The sequence below is a fragment of the Acartia tonsa genome, chromosome 10, assembly GCF_053477335.1.
Source record: "Acartia tonsa isolate MP-2025a chromosome 10, ASM5347733v1, whole genome shotgun sequence".
Taxonomy (NCBI): Eukaryota; Metazoa; Arthropoda; class Copepoda; order Calanoida; family Acartiidae; genus Acartia; species Acartia tonsa.
The window spans coordinates 3414508-3435862 of NC_137269.1; the positions used below are offsets into that span (position 1 = coordinate 3414508).

Below are 21355 nucleotides of genomic sequence, written 5' to 3' on the forward strand. Positions count from 1 at the left end.
AGGGAATTTTTTACTATTTCTAGGTTATCTTATGTAATTTAAACTATATAATATGAAATAATTTTTAATTGTCTTTCTTTTGAGCCACAAAACACTGTAAAATGTAACATATATGCAAAAATAACAATTTTTTTAATGAATATTATAATATCCTTATATGACATTGCGTCAGAGCTTATTCTTTAGATCATATGTTCATGAAAAGTAGTCATAAACTTGGAGGGTTGCGCTATTTATTAGAATATTAAATAAACTTGAATGGTAAAAATATTAGCATAGCCTTTGTCAATTCAAATGCTTTAGGTATATTATTCGGAAAGTTAGTTAAAAAAGAGAGAATTTGCTGTGTATACTGTTGAAAGACTTTCAAAAATGTAAATTACAAAGCAATCCTAAAAGATCGGGTCTTAGGCGAGTCTTAGTCGGGGGTTTTCTGATAGCAAATATTGCGTTATTGGTATACAATGTAAAAAAAAAACATTTTAAAGAAATTCTTTAAATAAAACCCAACGTGTATTGGCAGTACAAACATCTTAATGCTAGCAGACATATGTTTATCAACATTTGCAGAAAACTATTTCCACAAGAAAAATTATTCAGGTTTCTACTTCACAATTTTAAATATTTCTTTCTGATAAAATGTTTTACATATATCGTATAATCATTTACCAAAAAAAATATTTTGATAATTTAGATTTCAGAGAAGATTAATCCTTTCAAAAAACTAAGACGACATTTTGCATCTTCTGTCATGACATTTTAGAAAAAATATAAAAAAACAAAATTTAGTATGAAAACTATTTTCATCGATTTTTCTGAAGGTATTATCGTATTCTGTGGCTTTGTTATTATCATTTACTTATATCGAAAGTGCCAAACATTGTACCCTAACTTATTCATTTAATAAAAAACTAACCGTGGGCAACTTATGAACTTTTATGACTACTGCATATTTTCCTAAGTAAGAAAGGACACCTGTAACGTTTATGCGCTGCCAATGGATTTTTTTTATTTCTTGGATCCTACACCAGATTATCATGTACTCCAATAAAGTGAAACTTGTAGCTGGCTAAAATAACGTTCCCCTCTCCCCCATCCACTTGCTTTACCCCCTCCTCTCTTACTGGATGAACTAACTAACCAATAAGTGATGTCCATATTAGCAACCTAAATGGACAATTTTTCCCCTGTCATTATCTACATAAGTTCCACATCTATTGCGCTACCATTCCAAAGATCTTATTGTATAAACCCACGCTACAGGCTGTGTTGGAGAGGCTGACTCTCAAGCTTCCTATCCTTCGCTGGTGGCTCTGGCGGCCAGACACTCCCTGCTCCATCCGGTTTTCAGGTAAACTTCAGCCGACGAATGAACGAATGTGTTTTTAAAAACTTTTTAGAGTCCCTATGTCCTTTTTCTCCCTGGATATAAGTCAGGGAGTAAGGAAGGGGACAAAGGATCGAATATTCAATTTTTATGAGTCTCAGACTTTGGGTACTGGCTTAAAGGGAATGTGGCTTTACAATTTCCTTCACATTTTCTGGATATAAGTACGAATAGTATGGAGAGAGGGGACATTAGACTGGAAATTAAGCGGAGTAAATGAATAATAGAAAATCACGAAAGCGTTATAAAAATATATTTATCTGTTCTAGTATTCTGGAAGCTCTTTATCAAGGAGTATCTTCCGGGTAGGGAGGGAACATTGGGCCAATTTTTACACTAGTGTCCATCGTTTTCTTATTCGTTTGCTGAACAAATGAGGAGACTTTTATTTAATTATGATTGATTGGTTCATTTGGTTGAGTGTCCAAACGTTTCAACCACTTTGCGTATTATCATTGGGGATCTACATAAATTTAACGGACATTGTCTTATCCCTTTCAATCCCCGAAGGTTTCCATTTATTTACTTCAAATATTTATCAATAAATCCTTTATCATCCTTGGTGGTCAATAAAAGCAATTAAAATAACGGTCTCAAGTACTTACGGACTTGTACAAATTAAAATAAAGAGAAGTTTCGCTTCTAAAAAATATATTAAATTAGGTTGATAAAAGAGGGGGATGAAAGTTCTGCTGGCTTGCTGACCTCCTACTCAACTGTGAGTAAACCTCTGGACTGTGATATTCAACTTGTCAATATGAGAACTTCCACACTTTATGGAAGCAGGTAATATTTATTTTAATATTCATGGAATACTGTCTGTAATAAGGGGGGGGGGGGAGTTCTGACACATTTGCGTAAACCTGGTGTATAGGCTTTATTTTTGGACTGAGAGGATAGGTTATTAGGGATAAAATCATTCTTATATGATGAATTTCCCCCAGATTTAAGATTTTTTGGATAGGCCTCCAATTTCCGGAGCTCCAGGCCTCCAGGTGGTCTCTCTACAGGTAAAAATGAAACAAATTTTTTTTAAAGAGTTAGATGTCAGCTTATGAGACAAAATATGTATGTTTTTTCTTCAAATATGTGAATAACAATCAAAAATTAGCATATTTTGTTTTATAAGTTAACCTCTAACTCTTCAAAAAAAAATCTTATTTTTCATTTTTACCTGTACAGAGACCACCTGGAGGCCTGGAGCTCCGGAACCTGGAGGCCTATCCAAAAAATCTTAAATCTGGGGGAAGTTCATCATATAAGAATGATTTTTTCCGTAATAACCTATCCTCTCAGTCCAAAGATAAAGCCTATACACCAGGTTTACCCAAATGTGTCAGAACTTCCCCCTCCCTTGGCTATACATGATTTTTCAGTATGGCCGAGAAATAGTTCTAATCCAGCGGATAATAATTTGTTTGTTAGCCAATCTGGAAAACAATTTCATATAAAAACGTTTTCTTATTCTTTGGCTTAAAAACTTTGGGGGCTTTTATTGGTTTTTTGATATGTTGGTTCATTAAGTTGAGTGTCCAAATGTTTCTATCTAAGCATTTTTTGTCTGTAGCAAAAATCTCGCTAACCGCTGAACCGATAGGATTTTCCTTTAAAGCGAAGCTTCTTATAGGCCCAGGGAAGGTTTTTAAGTATTTTGGGGAGGTTATCTCCAACGTCCCATTAAAATATTCTGCTATTAAAACTCCCCCTCTCCCACCATAAGTGCCCCCAGAGGCTTCTAGGGCCGAAGAAATAATACTTTATTTTTTCAGTATCGGGCCAAGTGACCGGACAGCGCTGATACTCCACAGACATGGATTCAATTCCTGTTACAAACCTATGGGGCTCAGGTGTCACACTTCAGGCGGAAAGGTATATACTTTCTATCTTATTATCTATCTATCTTGTCTTTCTATCTTATTACCTATCAATCTTGGCTTTTTATCTAATTATCTCTCTATCTTGTCTTTCTATCTTATTATCTATAAATCTTTACTTTCTATCTTATTATCTATCCATTTTGTCATTTTATCTCATTATCTACTTTCCTACTAATTATCCACCAGCAGATACGCTCCTAGAGGCCTCTAGGGAATAAATTTTCTTGGGGATGACTTCTCCGTTTAGGGTGGTTTTACCCCATACCAAAATAGTTATAAACCTTCCCATGACCTATAAGGAGCTGTATTTTAAAGAATAACCATGTCCATTAAGCGGTTAGCGAGATCCTTCAGTACAGACGCACACACACACACACACATCCTGTTAATTTTGTGTAAGGATTCCTCTTTGAATTCTATCTAATTATCAAAACTTGTAGGTCTTCGTTTACGAAAGAAATATAATAAAAAGATTTAAAATGTACTGAAAGGTTAGGATTAAAGATCTCACTTTTCTTGGTTATTCTTAAAATATAATTATATTTATAATAAAAATGAAAATGATACTCTCTAATAAAAAAAAATACTGTTTATTCCAATAAACTAGAAAAAATAAATCCTTATAATAAAGTAACAGGATGTGTGTTTGTCTGTCTGTACCGAAGGCTCTCGCTAACCGCTGAACCGATCGGGTTCAACTTAACAGGGTAGCTTCTCATAGGTCCCGGGAAGGTTTATAACTATTTTGGGGGGAGGGTACGAAATTCGACTCTCCCCTCCACAAGTGCCCCTAGAGGCCTCTAACACTATGAAGCTTTTTACTACCAAATATAAACTAAACTAATTCCCCCCCACCCCCCTATCTATTTACTATCAAATCACAAAAATGTAAGTATGTCTTTAAAAAGAATCCTGTTCTTACGCAGTTTTACAACAAGTTTATATACTTTTTTTGTTTATACCTTTAAATTAATATTTTGATTATTAAGTTTTAACACTCTACAAGTGTTCAATTATGTTTGTTGAATTCAGAGTCTCGCTTTTGTGGATGTTGTCATCCTTGTTTTCCTCAGAAAAAAAATATATTCTTAAAATACATTTGTTATTACAATACGTGGTACACGTCCCTTTTAGATTATATTACAATATGATTAGATTTTGGCGACGCATTTGGTTTTTAAAACTATCCGATGGTTTGTTTATAAATGACTCCATGTTTTAGTGACTAGCGGCTGCGTCCCTAGCATCTAGAGGCTCGATATACGGAGGGATATGGAAGAGCAGAAAAATAGCCCAAAACCATACTCAGACTTATTCATAAAAAAGAAATATCCTAAAACCACCTATAAGAAGCTATAGTGTAAAGAAGTTCAGTTTGTCTACAGACTAAAATGCTTACTACCTTATATAATACTAGCGGCTAGAAGCCTCTAGGGTCACTTAGGGTAGGAGGGGGAAAAGTCGACCTCATCCCATTTTAAATTTGAGTTTCAAAAGAGTAAAAAAAATATTTTTTGAGAGTGAGGGGTTTAAGACAACCTCCCCAAAAATAGTTGAAAACCTTCCCAGGACCTATAAGAAGCTTCACTGTAAATGAGAACCATGTCGGTTTTGCGGTTAGCAAGATCTTTTTCTACTTTATATAATAGCGTGTCCCGAAAAACCCAGGGATCTTAAGGGATAAGACAATGGATGAAATAATAGTTATTTCTCGCATCGTATTATAAACAGCTTTCCGCGAGGGCACCGGCTAAAATACTGGTTTTAATTTTATGATTGTACATTTTTATATCCGTAGAAAGCTGGATATAATACGATGCTAGACATAGTTTTTTTCGTATGGATGAGAACCGGTTCCTATCCAACGGACTCGAATGAATACGAGAAAAAAAATGTTATATTTTATTTTTAGGTGAAATTAGATGATTTGTTCCCTTCGCTGTATTCAAATAACGTTAATCAGGTCAGATTTTTAATCGCTTCGTATTATAGACAGCTTTCCACGGATAGTAATATGAAAAATTAAATTAAAACCACTTTTAATAGCCCTGGTAATTATTTAATGATTTAAAATATTTGTTTGTTATAAGATGTTACACAAAGCTATCCTAAGACTAAATTTTCTTGATGTATGAGAAAGACAGACAGACAAACAGACACAGACCCTGTTACGTTTATATAGGGATTATCTATCTTTCTAGATGTCTCTGTCCTTGATGTATGAGACAGACAGACAGACACAGACCCTGTTACTTTTATATAAGGATTATCTATCTTTCTAGATGTCTCTGTCCTTGATGTATGAGGGAGACAGACACACAGACACAGTCCCTGTTACTTTTATATAAGGATTATCTATCTTTCTAGATGTCTCAGACACAGTCCCTGTTACTTTTATATAATAAGGATTATCTATCTTTCTAGATGTCTCTGTCCTTGATGTATGAGGGAGACAGATAGACAGACACAGACCCTGTTACGTTTATATAGGGATTATCTATCTTTCTAGATGTCTCTGTCCTTGATGTATGAGGGAGTGAAAATGGAGAAAAGTTTCACCGTATCCATTCAACCCATGGAAATGTATTCATTTATGTTAACCAGGTATGATTGATTAATTGATTAATTAGCCATAGTTTTTTAGTGTTTTCACCTTAGTCGTCATGGAGTCGGTTAAGACACTTTTGTATAGCCACTAGGGCCAGCTCAAGCTCCACGTTCAAGCATAATTTGGCCTGCTATCTACATTAAGATATATAAGATGGAAAGAATTTTAATGTTAGAGGTAGATTTGAAATCTGTATCAAAATCTAAGAATTTTTTTTAAATCCTTAAAATTTGATGCAGATTCTAAATCTACCTCTAAAATCTAAGATTTTTTTTTTTAAATCCTAAAATTTGATGCAGATTTCAAACCTACCTCTAACATTAAAATTCTTTCTATCTTATATATCTGAATCTACGGTCGCGGGTTTTGAATCAGATGTATCTTGGATGTATAAACAAAATATTAATCTACTTTTCGTGTTCATTTTTATGTTATTATACAGTAATAAATCCATTGTCTTCTGGATTATTGATTTATAAACTTTTCTGTATCACCATTATACGGGGCTCTGGCACTTACACATCCAGCAAATTTACAATTGATGTATTTTTGGCAAAATGTAAATAAGTCAACATATGTATAGTAGATATTTACAACAATAACAAAAGATGATAAAAGCATTATTGTTTAATAATTCGTTTACTTTTTCAGATGATCTAAGTTAGAATCTTTGGCCAGGTTTATTATTTTATTTTTAGTAGCAAAGCTACTTTATAGTTTACTATGTCTATCCGTCTATAACACTATGAGGGAAATGATATTTTCTCAAATGTTATTCAAGATAGACGGCTGATTTTTTGTGTGAGGATTCCCTGTACCAATAAGCATCAAATATGTAATTTACTTTGTCCGTCGGTCTGTCAGTCAGGCTACAAAATATAGATAAAAAATTAAAACTTTCGTGATTCTTGATTTTTACAAATGCTCTTTTAATCTGCTTTTGTTAATATTCCCATCCATGTTTTTTTATTTTCAGAATTCTGTTTTTAAAGAATTTTGAGGAGAGACCCCGATGAAGGATGAAGTGGAACAATAAAAATCTCTTGATGCAAAATTGATTAAGGGTGTTCAAAAAATGTACCCCTTATAAAGCACTAATTGCGCGTCTTGTGTTAATGGTAGAAAAATTCTACTCAACCGTTGGAAACTTACTTTATTTTATGTTGAAAATTGTTAGAAAAATTGGAAAATGAGTGTTATTTTTCTACTATTAACACAAGCCGCGCATTTCGTGTTTTAAATAAGGGTGCATTTTTTCCACACCCTTTAATTGTACAAAAGGAAAGGTAGGTTGTGGGTAAAATCCGTAAAGGTTGTGTGTTTTAACTTGGTTGGGCCGGATACTTTTTTGGCCGGATACCGGATACCGGATATTAGGCTGATTTCAAATGCCGGATATCCGGTAACCGGCCGGATATCCGGCCAACGCCGGATATCCGGCAAATATCCGGTTATCCGGCCAAAATACCGGATATCCGGCCAAATTACCAGATATTAAAGTAGTAAAAACATTTTTTTTTTCAGAAATCTTATATAAATTTACATAAAGTTAAACTTATTCAGAAAAAATGTTCTTCTAGCTTCAATAATAAGAAACTTATAGCCATTTAAAATTTTAAAAAGCAGAGATTTTTGATGTAAAGTATAAAAAATTATAGAGCCGGATATCCGGCCGGATAGTTTCAATATCCGGTATCCGGCCGGATATTGGAAAAGGCCGGTTATCCGGCCGGATATCCGGCCCAACCCTAGTTTTAAGTTAAAAACAGTAGTAGAACGATAAAGATTTATGTAAACTTTTTTTAAAAAAATTTTGTCTATAGTTCTTTTCAATAAGAAATATACATATTTAGTGAATATTTACGTTTTAATACTATTTAATTTTTAAGCCTTAAAACACACACTTTTACGAATTTCACCCGCAACCTACCTTTTCCTTTTTAAATTTTGTTTGTAAAAATGAAAATCATCATCGCAAAATACAAAATTAATACAAAAAAACCACAACTAAAGCACAAAAAAGCAAGGATATTTTTAAATAAAAAAGTTGAATTATTTTCCTTAAAAAATAATGTTGTTTTAAACATATATTGATATTTTATGTGATATTTATTTTAGCTTTTAAACTGTTTATTTTTAAATTTAAAAGGGATATTTTTCGACTCTTTAATACCCATAGAATCACTTTTCTCGTATTCATTCGAATCCGGTGGATAGGAACCGGTTCCTATGAATACGAAAAAACTTGTCTAGCATCGTATTATATCCAATTTTCTACGAATATAGAAATGTACAATCATAAGATTAAAACTACGAGAAATAACTATTCTTGTACAAAATGTCCCAAGCAAATGAAAAACAAGATATTAATTATTTCTGTCAATATTAAGTGGGTAAAATTAAGCAATACTTCAAAAAACACTCTGTATAAATACCTAAATTTCACCGCACAATCCAAATTTGTTAACCATTTTTTTATTGTCTATCTTTTACATAATTGACAATTTAATAAAATTATTTGCATTTTTAAGTTAGATACCTATTTATTTTATTTTCAGCGTGGCCATATTCTTCAGTATACTGAAAATCTTCAGTATTCTTCAGTATTTGGAAATTGGGGCTTCAGTATTTTCAGTAAATACTGAATATTCAGTATTTGAAAATTTTATTCAGTATTTTTCAGTTTTTGGAAATTTTTATGATTCAGTAGGTATTTTCATTATTTCTTAAATTCCAAAAAAATTTGCTTAAATAAGATGTTTATTTAAGTAGTTGATGTCAGATTTTTTTCGGCGCTTCGCGCCTCACTTTACTTTCCTTTGAATTACCCTATAACTTTGTACATTAATTTTTTTTTTTTTATGGTAATAAACATTTTTTTTCAATTTCATCTCAAATATAAATTTTTTTGATATTTGAGATGCTTTTATACAGTATTTCTTTTGTCTATTAATAGAATGAATAATCTAAGGTGAGTACTTTGCATGATTATTGAAGGTAAAGTTTTTTAGCATGCTCTTAACCATAGACGTCCAAGGGGGGGGGGTAAAGTGGCGATTACCCCCCCCAAACGAATTTGGGGTGCCGTAGGCACCCCCAAATTTTTTTTTCATTTTACCCCCCCTACATCCCCCTAAACAATTTTGGGGGGGGTAAATACCCCACCCCAAAATAAAAAATCTCTTAACAAAGAAAATTTTTGGGCACTTCGCGCGCATTTTTAATACTAAATATTTAATAAAATTTAAATTACCCCTCCAAAAATTTTACCCCGGGGGTAAATTTTGGGGCGGGGTAAACAAAATTTACCACTGCCAACAGATTTCATGGGGGGTAATTACCCCCCCCCCCCCAAAACAAATTTTACCTCCGGGGTAAAAATTTTGGGGGGGGGTAAAAAAAATTTGCGGCGCGCTTCGCGCGCCATTTTACCCCCTCCAAAAGCGAATTATCCCCCCCATAAAAAAATTCCCCCCCCCCCCCAAAAAAAAAAGGTTGGACGTCTATGCTCTTAACTCAACTAAAAAGTATTTAAGTTTTGTAATCATTTAAAATATTTATCAGTCATTTTCTGCTTAATTGGTGCAAGAAAATCTAAGAGGCAAAATTAAAAGATCTTTAAAATATCCCACTAATAACAAAGCTATGATGATATGAAATTTTGAAATAAGGAATCATATAAAAAAAATACTTATTCAGTATTTGTATTTTTTTGTTCAGTATTTCAGTATTTTTTCTTATTTTAGGATTCAGTATTTTCAGTATTTCCTTTTTTTTCTTCAGTATCAGTATTTTTTTGGTTGTGGCCACACCGTATTTTGTTAATAGTTCCTTTTTTTATGATTTTATTTTGTTATTAGATTTCTCATGTGTTTTTAAAAGATAGAGAAACATTAAGAAATAAATTTGTTAAACTTGTTTATTTTTTTTATTTTTCACTCCACAAATTAAAACGTAGGATGATAACAATTGTAAGAGCAAGGCTCAGAAATCAGACAGTAGAACTAACGAACACTACACTTAGAGACCCTACTCATTTGAATTTATAAATTTAGTACAATACTTTAACAATAATCTTTTAAAATGAATATAGTCATCAAGTTTCAGAAATTTACTACTCATTTTTTATAATATTACACCGATGTAGTCTAAGACGCTAAATTCAGAGTGTCAGCATGGTGCCAAGGTTCCCCAATGTCTTCTATTAAAGGGAATATCATTGCATTTCATTATAAACATAGTGTTCTCAAATTTCTGTTTACTTTCTTTATGCCAAATTTTGACAATAGTAATGGCATATCCCCTAAAACAAGTTGACCCCTATATTTCAGGGTAAATATACTTAACATAAAAATGTTTTTAAAATCATTGCACTTGAAGAAGTTTTTTGTCAATATAATCTTTTAAAATATTTTTGTACAAAAATGAAACAAATATATGCAGCCCTGTTTAACCCTCTCCCAATCTTTTCTACTTTACCTCCCATTCTGGAGTCCCCACCCAATTTCTACCTCCTTTTTTTGAAATACTATCCAAAGTCCCCCCTCCATTTTCGAACCCTCCTTATAAGAAAGACCCCTCCTAACCCCTTCCTTTTAGAAGCCTCCTTCCCCCTTCCTTATCAAACCGACCATAGCTATAGAGTGGCTGTGCTACATTTTTTATAAAAATTGATCATCATATATGTTAGACTTAGCTTTTTTTCTGTTAACAGCTGAGGCGAATGAGCTTTCCATATTAGAGAAGCATAATTTAGTGGTTTTTGACCTTTTTTATTATCAAATTTAACTTTTTGCGTGGAATTGGGTTTAGGACTTATTAGTATTAGGCCTCCCCTAGATGCTTTGGCGAATCCACAGGTCCATAATTTGAATTAGTAATTATTAATTGCATTAAAGAAATACCTTTCATTAGTAATAAATGAGGAGGGGTAAAAAGATGGGTTGGGGGAGTTATAATGTTCTTTCTTTCCCCTTTCTGTATGAAACTTTAAACATACTAGAAGATAGTTTTCAAGACTATAAATAGAATATGTAAACACATGTCAATCCATAAAGTGAAGCATTTCTTTAATTAGGGTAGGGCTGTCCGTAATGTATAACTTTCTTCGATCGTTAATCTTAATATGTTGGAATTGTCCTCTTGATTTAAACATGCGATTCCTTAAACATTACATATTTTTTAAATGTAGGTACAAATTTTAAAAATGTACCTAACAATTTATAAACTTTATTAATAATTCAATTTGTACATATTAAACCTTGATGCTTTAGGAATATAAATGTTTAAATTATGTACATAGATGATTTAATAACAGGAATTTGCAATGTTTATTCCTATGGCTGTTAGGCAGGCACCCTGTAATAATAATTTTCTCTTTAACTCATTCAAAAAAACATTGGTGCATAAAACATATTTTGTATTTAATTTTTATGAGAAATTTTTATAAATAATGTTTGTCAAGATTCGATTATCCGCCTGTTTTGTTAAGCTTTACTTTTAAGGAACATGTTATCCTTGTTTTTAGTTTATGCCTCCCATCCCATTTTCGATTTTGAGACAGTATGGTTGTTTGTACAATGTCTTTAAAAAAAGACTCAGAAAATAGTCAAATATATTTTAAAATTTTTTTTTTTAATTTTGGGAAAACTCTAGAGTTAAATTGCATTTAGAATTTCTTTTTTAGATAACATATAAAGCATTTCATTTTAATAAAAATTCTAGTACCTACAGTTTTGAGGAAACACTTAAACAAATTTGATTAATGAATCTATGGTGACATTTCTTGACCCTATGTAAAAATTAGGAGACTTGATAAGAAATTTTCCTATTTTCTCTATTAAGAAGTTCAGACAAAAATAAGGTAATTATAACATCCAAAGTTCACTATTTTTATATCAAAAACCAAAAGTATTTTTCACTTTTTATCTTACACATTTTATTCGAGCAAGAAAACTAAAGACTTTTCTATTAAACATTTTTTTTTTAATGTCAGCCACTTTTAAGATTTTCCGTTTTAAATACTCTTAACCTGATTACTATGGGCAAATTCTAATAGCGATTTTCCATGTATTATGCAATTATAAACCTATGATTTCAGATTAAACAACTAGGGGAGAGGCTTCGCTTAAGAAAGATTGTTCCTTGTTGTCCTTGTTCCAAAAAATAAATAATAATTAGGTATATGATACAGAAAGTTGTTATAAATTAGCTTATACCAACAACGAAATTAATTTTTTTTAAAGAAAACGGTACGCGATTTTCAGCTGTCAATCGGTAGCATTGCCTCGTAGAATTGACAACCTTTGATATTAATCCCCCAAATTTTATATTAGATTTATTTCGCTTGTTGGATTATATCTTAGTCCTGGTTTTAAATGGACATACGGAAAATTAAAGCTATCCATTTTTAGTGCGTAAAATCTTTATTTTGGATAATTCTAAATTGTTATCTTTCAGTTAAATTGCAATAAAAATAAAACTTTTTTCTTTTCAAGTTTAAGTTGCAAAGTTTTATTTGCCTTCTAAAACTTGATTTTATAGATCCAAGAATTTCTGTAAAAAAATAAATTTTTATCAAATCCTTTTTTTGTTATATCAAATTATCAGGGAGTAAGGAAGGGGACAATGGGCAATTAATTTAATTTAAGAGTATTTGCTGAAAGACCTTGAAATCCAGATTAATCCAGCAAATATGGAGGAATTTTTTAAAGGAGAGTTAATACAATACAGAAAACAATAAAATAAGAAGAAAGTTCCAAGAAAAAAGCATTCATTTGAAAATTATATTACCAGCACATCAGACTGACGTAACCATTATGTAAATGATAACTAGAAAAATCTCCCTGAAACCCATTCAACCCATAGCATAGCCCCATAACCCAAAATTTAATTGGATTCTTAAATTGTTTATTAAACAAATATGACAATAAAGTTTTTATCTATGAAATGATATTTTCTGGAGAGAAAAAAACTTGTTAAAACCAGCCACATCATAACAAAATAAGTTTATTGATACTTGTCTGCAATATTCAAAATTAACAAACGAGTTAGCGGCATTCTGTGCGCTAGTATCCAAAGTCAGTCAGAAAGTGCTAAATTCTTGCACATTCCCTTTAAGCCAGTACCCAAAGTCTGAGACTCCTAAAAATTGAATATTTGATCCATTGTCCCCTCCCTTACTCCCTGTCAAATTATACTTATTCTCAATATCCTATAGTATAAAGCAGAAAGTTTTTTGTCTGGCTTTAAGGTTGGTTTAAGGCTATTTTTTTCACCTTTTCCTTCGAACAAAGAGCCCCTAGAAACTAAGAAGAAAGTAGATTTATGGCCTCGAATCCAATTCACAGAATGATAAAAATACATGTAAAGTTTAAGAGAAATTGTCAAGCATAGCAAAAATAAAAAAACATAGTATTTATCACTACTTTGTGTTTTACAGATGGATACGCCCCTAGAAGCCATTCAATCTAGGGGCGCTGTATTTAAAGAGGTATAGAAGAGCAGAAAAAAAAGGCTTTAATACAAGAAGAGAATGGCCAAAATCAGCTTATACCAATAACAAAATTAATTCGGGAAAAATTCACGAAACCTGTACGTGTTTTTCAGTTGTCGTTGGGGAGCAACACATCGTAAAATTGACGACCTCTCCATTTGCCCCCCAAATATTATTTTAGATTTATTTTGCTTGTTGGTTATACCTTATTCCTGGGCCAAAATAAAAAGCTCGGGACCTATGTGAAGTTTCCCTAAAAAGGATACCTCAATCCTTTCAGTTATTGAGATCTTAAGCTTCAGACAAAAAATTTATATATTAAGATTATAATAAACTAGGCCTTGGTGTTGGTTCTAGTACCTAAAGACAAAGAGAGGAAAAATAATAATTTTCTAACCATTCCTATTTTCCTGAAAAGTTTCAATGTTTGTTGAAATGATTTTAGTCTGTTGGAAAAATTAAAAATTATGGCATTCTGGTACCCAAAGTTTTAAAAGTATTAATTAGCTAAGGTAACAAAAAAGCTGCGTTTGTTCTAGTACCCAAAGGCTAAGAGAGGCAAAATAATAATTTTCTATCCATTCCTATTTTCCTGAAAAGTTTCAATGTTTGTTGAAATGATTTTAGTCTGTTGGAAAAATTTAAAATAATGACATTCTGGTACCCAAAGTAGCGTAGATTCTATTACCTAAAGACCAAGAGCGACAGCATGATATTTTTTTCACTGTCCCATCTCTTTATCCCTGATAAATCTTGGTGTTTATTGACATGAAAGAAACAAAAACATGATCAATTCAGGGATAAGACAAAGGCCAAATGATTTATATACATCCACATTTCTCAAAGATTATACACAAATTTACCCCTGTTGTAGATTACAATTAGGGGTTGAAACGTTAAGACCCTAAACTTAATGATTCAACAAAAGTCCCCAAAATTGTCCTAAATGAATAATAGAACTTTGGGGGTTAGCTAATGTCCCCTTCCTTCCTCCCTGTGATCAATTGATTCTGTGTAAACAAAAATCTTTTTCTAATTCTCAGCTAATTATTTGTCATGCAATTAGGAGTGGCACAGTTAGCAGTATATCTCTGGCAAGGTAGGTAGGCCTAAGTAATTCTTATATAACAGTAACAGGATGTTTGTGTGTCTATATGTTAATATATTGCTTACCACTGGATCGATATGGTTCTCCTTTACAATGAAGCTTTATACACTGTAAAGGAAAGGTTCATAACTATTTTGGGGAAGGATACCACCTTCATCCTTTAAAAGATAACTTTAAATATCCCCCAAAGAATTATTTTAAAACTAAAACTTAAAACCTACCCATAGGAGCCTCTTGGGACGTAGTAACTAGTCCTTTTGATAAAGTAATATGATGTTTATCTGTCTGTGTTCTGTCTGCAAAACGCCAGAGAGAGAAATTTTGCCAAATTTTTATTAAATTTTGATTATATTGGTCCAAACCACATAGTAGTACTCAAAATTTTAAATAAAAATTTTTATCTACACAAGTGGGGATTTTATTTGAGTGTGCATCAATTTATTGTCCATTGTCTTGTCCCTTTAATCCTGGTTAGGGTTAGGGAATCTTTAGTTTATGCCCCGCAGATTTAAGAAATAACAGAAAAACAACATTACCTCCCTATTTTAAATTAATCATAAGAAAAAACAAATCTAGGGGGTGGGGAGGGTCTATCAGGACCGTAGCTCGAGAAAGCACCGAATTTTTTTTACGCGGAGAAGGTGTGGGGGTGATTTACACTGAAATACTATCAATTTTAGTTTGTCAAGAGAAAAAACTTGAGATAAATGTCTTAAATAATTCCAAAATGTCTATTTCAGCAAGAAAAAAATATAGAGAGAAAATATTTTTTTTGGTGGCAGAAAATAACTGTATTTCGCCGTGTCGGCGATTCAACCGCCATTTTTATTAAATCATCTATTGGGGAAGGGGGGGGGGGTAATATCAGACTCATCATAGAAAAAAGGTTTGACTCAATTGTCTCTAAAACTAAGAGGGAACAATAAAATGTTTAATACTTGATGCAGCAAGTCACTGTAAATCCCACGAGAAAGCCTAAGATGTCATGTGTGACGTCATAAAAATACGTCTAAAGAGGAAGGATGAGAGGAGATGTGGGAAAGAAAACCTCCAAAAAAGAGATGGATTTTTATGACGTCACACGTGATATTTTATTCTTTCTCAATCCCACCCCTCCTCCCCCCCCCCTTTCTAGGAAGATGATGTCAACCTCTGGTAACTTTCAAGTCATCAGAAACAGAGAAATTCCGCCATCTAGGATCAATACTCAACCTTGTCATAAAAAAGAGGTAAACTGTCCAATTTTTTTAGAACTCTCCTATCAATTTAAAACTTTAAATGATCTTTGAAGTTTAGCAGCTTAATATCGTTCCGTCTATTATATACTTGTGGATATTTTCAAAAGCGAAGCTTTTCTATAATTAGACCGGTCCGTCCGTATGTACGTCCGGAACGGATAGCTTATTTCGTTAATTTAGGCAGGTTAGATTTGTCCTATCGATTTCAAACCTTGCATGCTGATTCCTTTAATAGTTAGGTATGATTTATTTAGAAACTTATAATCGTTACCAGAATGTCCGTACGTCCATCTTAAACATGTTTATTTTCAACTTTTTTTGAATAAAATTTATATGTGTTATTATCATCCGATTGATCTGATTTTTGGAATAATGATTCCCAGTACAATGTTTTAAAAGAAGCATCTCTATAATCAATTTCTAGAAATGTAAGTATGTTCTTAAACATTATCCTGTATTTAAGCAGTATTTCAACAATTTTACGTAAAATTTTGTCCAACTGTTTCAGAGCTTCGCTTTTATGGATGTTGTCATCCTTGTTTTTTTTGTAAATGTTGTTGAAAAAAGAGAAATTAGAAATAATGAATAAAAATCAAATGCTTTGCTAAGTTCAAACTGATTAAAATATGATAAAACTTATGACAACATCCACAAAAGCGAAGCTAAATAAATAAGATGGTTAAACATTGAACATACAAACCTTAATAACTTTAGCAGGGATAAGACAATGGATGATAAATTGATATACATCCTCAATAGTAATAAATTACCTCTTTCCCAAAAAAGAGACTTTAACGAAACATAAACCAATTATTTCTCTAATTAGATATTTGAAACTAGCGGCTACGCCCCCTAGAGGCCTCTAGGGGCACTTGAGGATGGGGGAGTCGAATTTGATAATTTTTGAGTCGAATTTTAGATTTCAAAAGAATCATATTAGTTTTAAAAAAAATTTAAAAATTGGGGGGGAAGGAGTATTTTTAATTTTTAGGAGGGGTTGGGGGTGTCCCACCTCCCATGAAAATAGTTATAAACCTTTCCGGGACCTATGAGAAGCTACCCTGTTAAAGAGAACCCGATCGGTTCAGTGGTTAGCGAGATCCTTTGGTACAAACACACAGACACATAGACAAACAAACATCCTGTTACTTTGGTATAAGGATAAAAAAAGCATTCAAAGTGCCACTAGAGGCCTCTAGGGGCGTAGCCGCTAGTCCTTATAATAAAGTAACAGAATGTCTGTTTGTTTATTTGTCTGTGTGTATGTTTGTACTGAAGGATCTCACTAACCACTGAACCGATCAGGTTCTCCTTTACAGCGTAGCTTCGCATAGGAATGAAAAGATTTATAACTATTTTTGGGGAGGGTACCATCACCCTCCCAAAAATAATACCCCCATCCCAAAAAAAAGATTTTTTTGAAACAAAAATAAAAAATGGGCAGGGATCGACGATATATAAAGTTGTTACGCTTACTATATAGTACCTAGCTTGTTGCATGCCAAGTTTAAAATCAAAAGGTAACTGGACAAAGTGTCTCAAAAATCAGACAGTGACGTCATAAAAATGAGTGATTATCCAGGGGTTTAGGGGTTTTCTTTCCCCACTTCACCTCTCACCTCCCTCATTTTAACGACGTCAAATGGCTAATTTTTGAGATACTTTGTCCAGTTACATGCTCACTCATATTAAAATCATATTATTAAGGTTGATAAGATATCAATTGAAAGTAAATCGCCATCGGATATGACCCGGCGGTCGCCAGATTTACCAATTGGCGTTTTAAGCCCAGATAACGTTCTTGGCGGTCAGCCGCTAGCTGTTGAGAAGGTGTTGGAAGCGTCCGCTGAAAAGCTGCCTGAATATCCAATTTTGGATGTACTCTTATCTCTGGAAAAAGCCCAGGTAAAAATTGGATAACTTAAAGGGAAGCTCTTTATAGTGCCTATAAAAAAATTACGTCATATTGGCCTAACATTGGTCAATTAAAATTTATACTGGCCTGCCATTGATAATGTTGTCAATGTTTAGGCCTATCATTGGTCAATTATATTGTATGACGTCATTTTATATATAAAGAGCTTCTCTTGAAGGATAAGACAATGGATGATAAATTGATGTACATCCCAAATGATGATAAAGAAAATTGACCCTTCAGTTGTTAAAATTATTTAGAAACTGCTAGTGTGAACCAACCAATCAAAACGTAGCAAAAGAGCACAAATTGTTTAAGACAACAAATAAATTAACTTTTTTACAAAACTTTGGGTACAAGTATCTATAATACAAAGTAGAACGATGTCTGTCTGTTTGTCTGTGTGTCTGTTTGTTTGTAGCAAAGGATCTCGCTAACCGCTGAACCGATCTGGTTCTCCTTTACAGGGTAGCTTCTCATAGGCCCCGGGAAGGTTTATAACTATTTTCTTGGGGGTTGGGACACCCCGAACCCCCCCTCAAAATTTTTTTTTTTTTAAAACTAAAATTAAAATAGTGGGGTCGACTACCCCCCCCCAAAAAAAAAATTCTCCCCCCCCAAAAGAAAAATTTTAAAATTTTTTCTTTAAATCTAAAATATAAAAAAATTGGTTTGATTAAACCTCTTGGGGCAAAGCCCCTAGAGGCTAGGGGCGAAACCGCTAGTATTTTACAATCGAATGTCTCCTTAATTTTTCAAGATAGCAGTTGAAAAAATAAAAAAAATATTATATTTTAGGATTTAGAAATTGAGAGAATGTTGCAAAAAGCTCCCCCAGATGTTAGAAAAAAGGTAACAATGCAAAAAAGGTGTTTAACATTATATTAGTTTTATTTGATTATCATTTTAGATAAAAAAAAAAGGAAAAAGCTTCATTATAAATCTCATAATTTCTCCTTTTTTCCCCTGAAAGAGAGAGAGAAGTTTTGCCAAATGATCAAACATTGACAGAATATTTGGAATACCCATTCCCATATAAACAACCCCTTAAATAGTGGATGTAAATATTCATTTATTTCCCTGGTATCTCATTTATATCCCTGGTATGATTTTAGAAGATTTTTAATTTTTTTTGGAAGATTTTAGAATTTTTATTAATTACTAAAAGAAAGAAAAATTATACCAGGGAAATAAATGAAATTTAAAAACCAAAATTAAACCACATTTTACTAGCATAAAAATGAGTTTTTGTTTAAATGAGAATGATATTCCTGTCCAGTTTTTTGTTTAGGAATGAATATTTCTTACCCGAGGGAATAAATGATGGACCGATAGGTCATCATTTATTCGGTGTGTTATTCACAATTATTCACGAGATTTATTCCCTCGGGTAAGAAATATTTATTCCTAAACAAAAAACTGAACAAATGATGACCTATCGGTCCATCATTTATTCCCTCGGGTAAGAAATATTCATTCCTAATCAAAAAACTGGACAGGAATACCCCATTCCTAAACAAAAAACTGGACAGGAATACCCCATTCCAGAAATTCGAATAGTATTTTTGACAGCTTTCCGAAGAGATGTAAATGAAAAAAAAGATTAATTCCAGTATTGCAGGCCCAGGCTATCAAACCTGGTATTAATATAATGACTTTTATTTGTAGAAAATTGTCTATAATACAAATTTGGCTCAAAATCAATTTTAATCCAGCGGATATATAATATTTTTTATTTGCTTTGGAATTTATATAATGGATGTTGCAATGAAAACTATTCTAAATTTAGTTAATTCTACAAACACATCCCTCAAAATTGTATTGGGTAATATAAAAACATAATATTTAAGTAGTCATAATAACATTTTATGACTGACTATATTTAATCTTTAAAGCATGAAATATTTATGTTACAAATATTATGTAAATAATAAACGTAAAGCCAGAAACACTTTATGATAAATTCATACAGTCCACATAAACCCTTGAAGTTGTATATCGATGGACAGTTTTAACAAGTAGTAAGAATTTGAAGTCCAAGAATGTTTCCTAACATTTTCAGATATATGATAGACATATCCTAGGTATATTAAAAAATTGCTGTATTAGGAAGAAACTACATACTTCATGTTGACAAAATAACTAAAAAAATTTAAAAGGAATAATACAAATGGAAAAAAAACCTTTAATACTTAGAAAGTAGTTTTACAAAAGAATATTATGTTGTACAACTGTCAAATGCTTTTTTAGGTCAGAATTCAGAGCTCTGGGGGAGAAACTATACACTCATATAAAAAAGAGGTATATCCATGATAATTTTTAGATATTTTCCCATTTAAACTAAACTTTATATTTAAGTGTACAAATATTATGTAGCTGGACAAAGTGTCTCCAAAAATCAGGCTTGTGACATCATAAAAATGAGGGATTATCCATCTCTTTTTTGGGGGTTTTCTTTACCACTTCTTCTCTCATCTTTCTTATTTTTATGACGTCACATGGCTGATTTTTGAGACACTTTGTATAGCTACAATAGTTTTAATGTAGACAATTTTGATAATAAATAATTCGTTTTTCTGGTCATAACTCTTGTTTAATCATTGGAGGAAATGTTTAAAAAAATTAGCTTGGTTTTTCCTATCCAAACATGCTAAATTTAGGGATCTTCTAATCCTAAATTAACCTAAAAGAATGTTTCAATGAAAAATGCTGTGGTCTATATACATTAGGGGGAAAATCATCCAACAAATATTTTTAATCGTAAAACAGCTTTACTTACTTACATGAACACAATCAAAGATTTTTATTATACTATTAAGTAAGCAGATTGTAAATGTTTAAAATTGGCAGTTGATGTGTAATAAAAGTTGTCGCAAATATGGGTATTAAATAAATTTAAAATTATAAATTTATGTTAAGGCCTCTGGTTGGTTTGAGCATGACAGTCAGATAGAAGGCAGGGGGCCAATCTATACATGAAACCAGGATGGCGCTTTCCCCTAAAGTACCTTGTCGAGCACTGTTCCCCTTATTTTTTAAATTGGGTACTGGGTATCATAGTTTAGTAGTCTACGGCCATACCATGTTGAAAGCACCAGTTCTCGTCTGATCACTGATCATAGTTTAGTTGCATAACCCGTAGTGCATCAGCTCGTAGTTTAGAAGGTTTTTGGTTCGAATCTTAGATCAGACTGAGTAGTTTGAAAGGGACCATTGGTTTAAGAATACGTTGAAAGGGTATTTAGGTTGCTAATACGGACCTCATTTATTGGTCAGTTATCATCTAGTAGGAGGAGGGGGTCTAAAGGGATAAGTCAATTGAAAGATAAAGTTAAATACTGAATTGGTCCTTGATTGGGTTGGTAGGACTAACCGACAAGAATGTGAAGATGCACCCGGCCCTGGCAGAAATTTACGATGCAGGATGTGGACTTCAGTAAGTTTATATAGCAGCCACGCTTTTAAAAACAAAGCTTTTCTATACTTAGGGCCAATCCGTCCGTTTTCTATTCATTTAATTTTAGTATTAATAATTCCTGGAATGATTAGGCAGAGCGAAGATTCTCTTATATCCTCAATCCATACTTACTATTCGTTTTTATGATGCTGACACTCTTTATCAAAGCTTTTCTATAATTAAGGTTGGTCCGTCCATCCTTAACGGATAGCTCTTTTAATTTATTTAGGCATTAAGAATTATCATATTGATTTCTTGGCATGTTGATTC

At 32.5% G+C, this 21355-nt stretch overlaps 2 protein-coding genes across 2 annotated transcripts in view; both read left to right on the plus strand.

Annotated features, from left to right (window-relative positions):
* alpha-Man-IIa (alpha-mannosidase 2) overlaps window positions 1-5612 on the plus strand; it is an 80873-nt gene extending 75261 nt beyond the window's left edge. The window contains exons 29-33 of the mRNA XM_080175031.1: window positions 1261-1351; window positions 2051-2173; window positions 3157-3256; window positions 5177-5227; window positions 5547-5612. Coding sequence (XP_080031157.1) covers window positions 1261-1351; window positions 2051-2173; window positions 3157-3256; window positions 5177-5227; window positions 5547-5612 — 431 coding nt within the window. The remainder of the gene's footprint in view (window positions 1-1260; window positions 1352-2050; window positions 2174-3156; window positions 3257-5176; window positions 5228-5546) is intronic.
* Window positions 5613-15613: 10001 nt separating this feature from the next.
* LOC145330394 (uncharacterized) lies at window positions 15614-20607 on the plus strand. The gene is made up of 5 exons (XM_080175032.1): window positions 15614-15704; window positions 17421-17618; window positions 18427-18480; window positions 19879-19929; window positions 20548-20607. The coding sequence occupies exons 1-5, from the start codon at window positions 15615-15617 to the stop codon at window positions 20605-20607; spliced, it is 453 nt and encodes a 150-aa protein (XP_080031158.1). The 5' UTR covers window position 15614.
* Window positions 20608-21355: the final 748 nt, after the last annotated feature.

Excerpts from the sequence above, each read along its gene's own strand:
- LOC145330394 (XM_080175032.1), top strand. The coding sequence starts at position 15,615 with ATGATGTCAACCTCTGGTAACTTTCAAGTCATCAGAAACAGAGAAATT. Across the intron at positions 15,705-17,420 it reads AACCTTGTCATAAAAAAGAG|GTTGATAAGATATCAATTGA; the intron begins GTAAACTGTCCA and ends CATATTATTAAG. Across the intron at positions 19,930-20,547 it reads TACACTCATATAAAAAAGAG|GCCTCTGGTTGGTTTGAGCA; the intron begins GTATATCCATGA and ends ATTTATGTTAAG.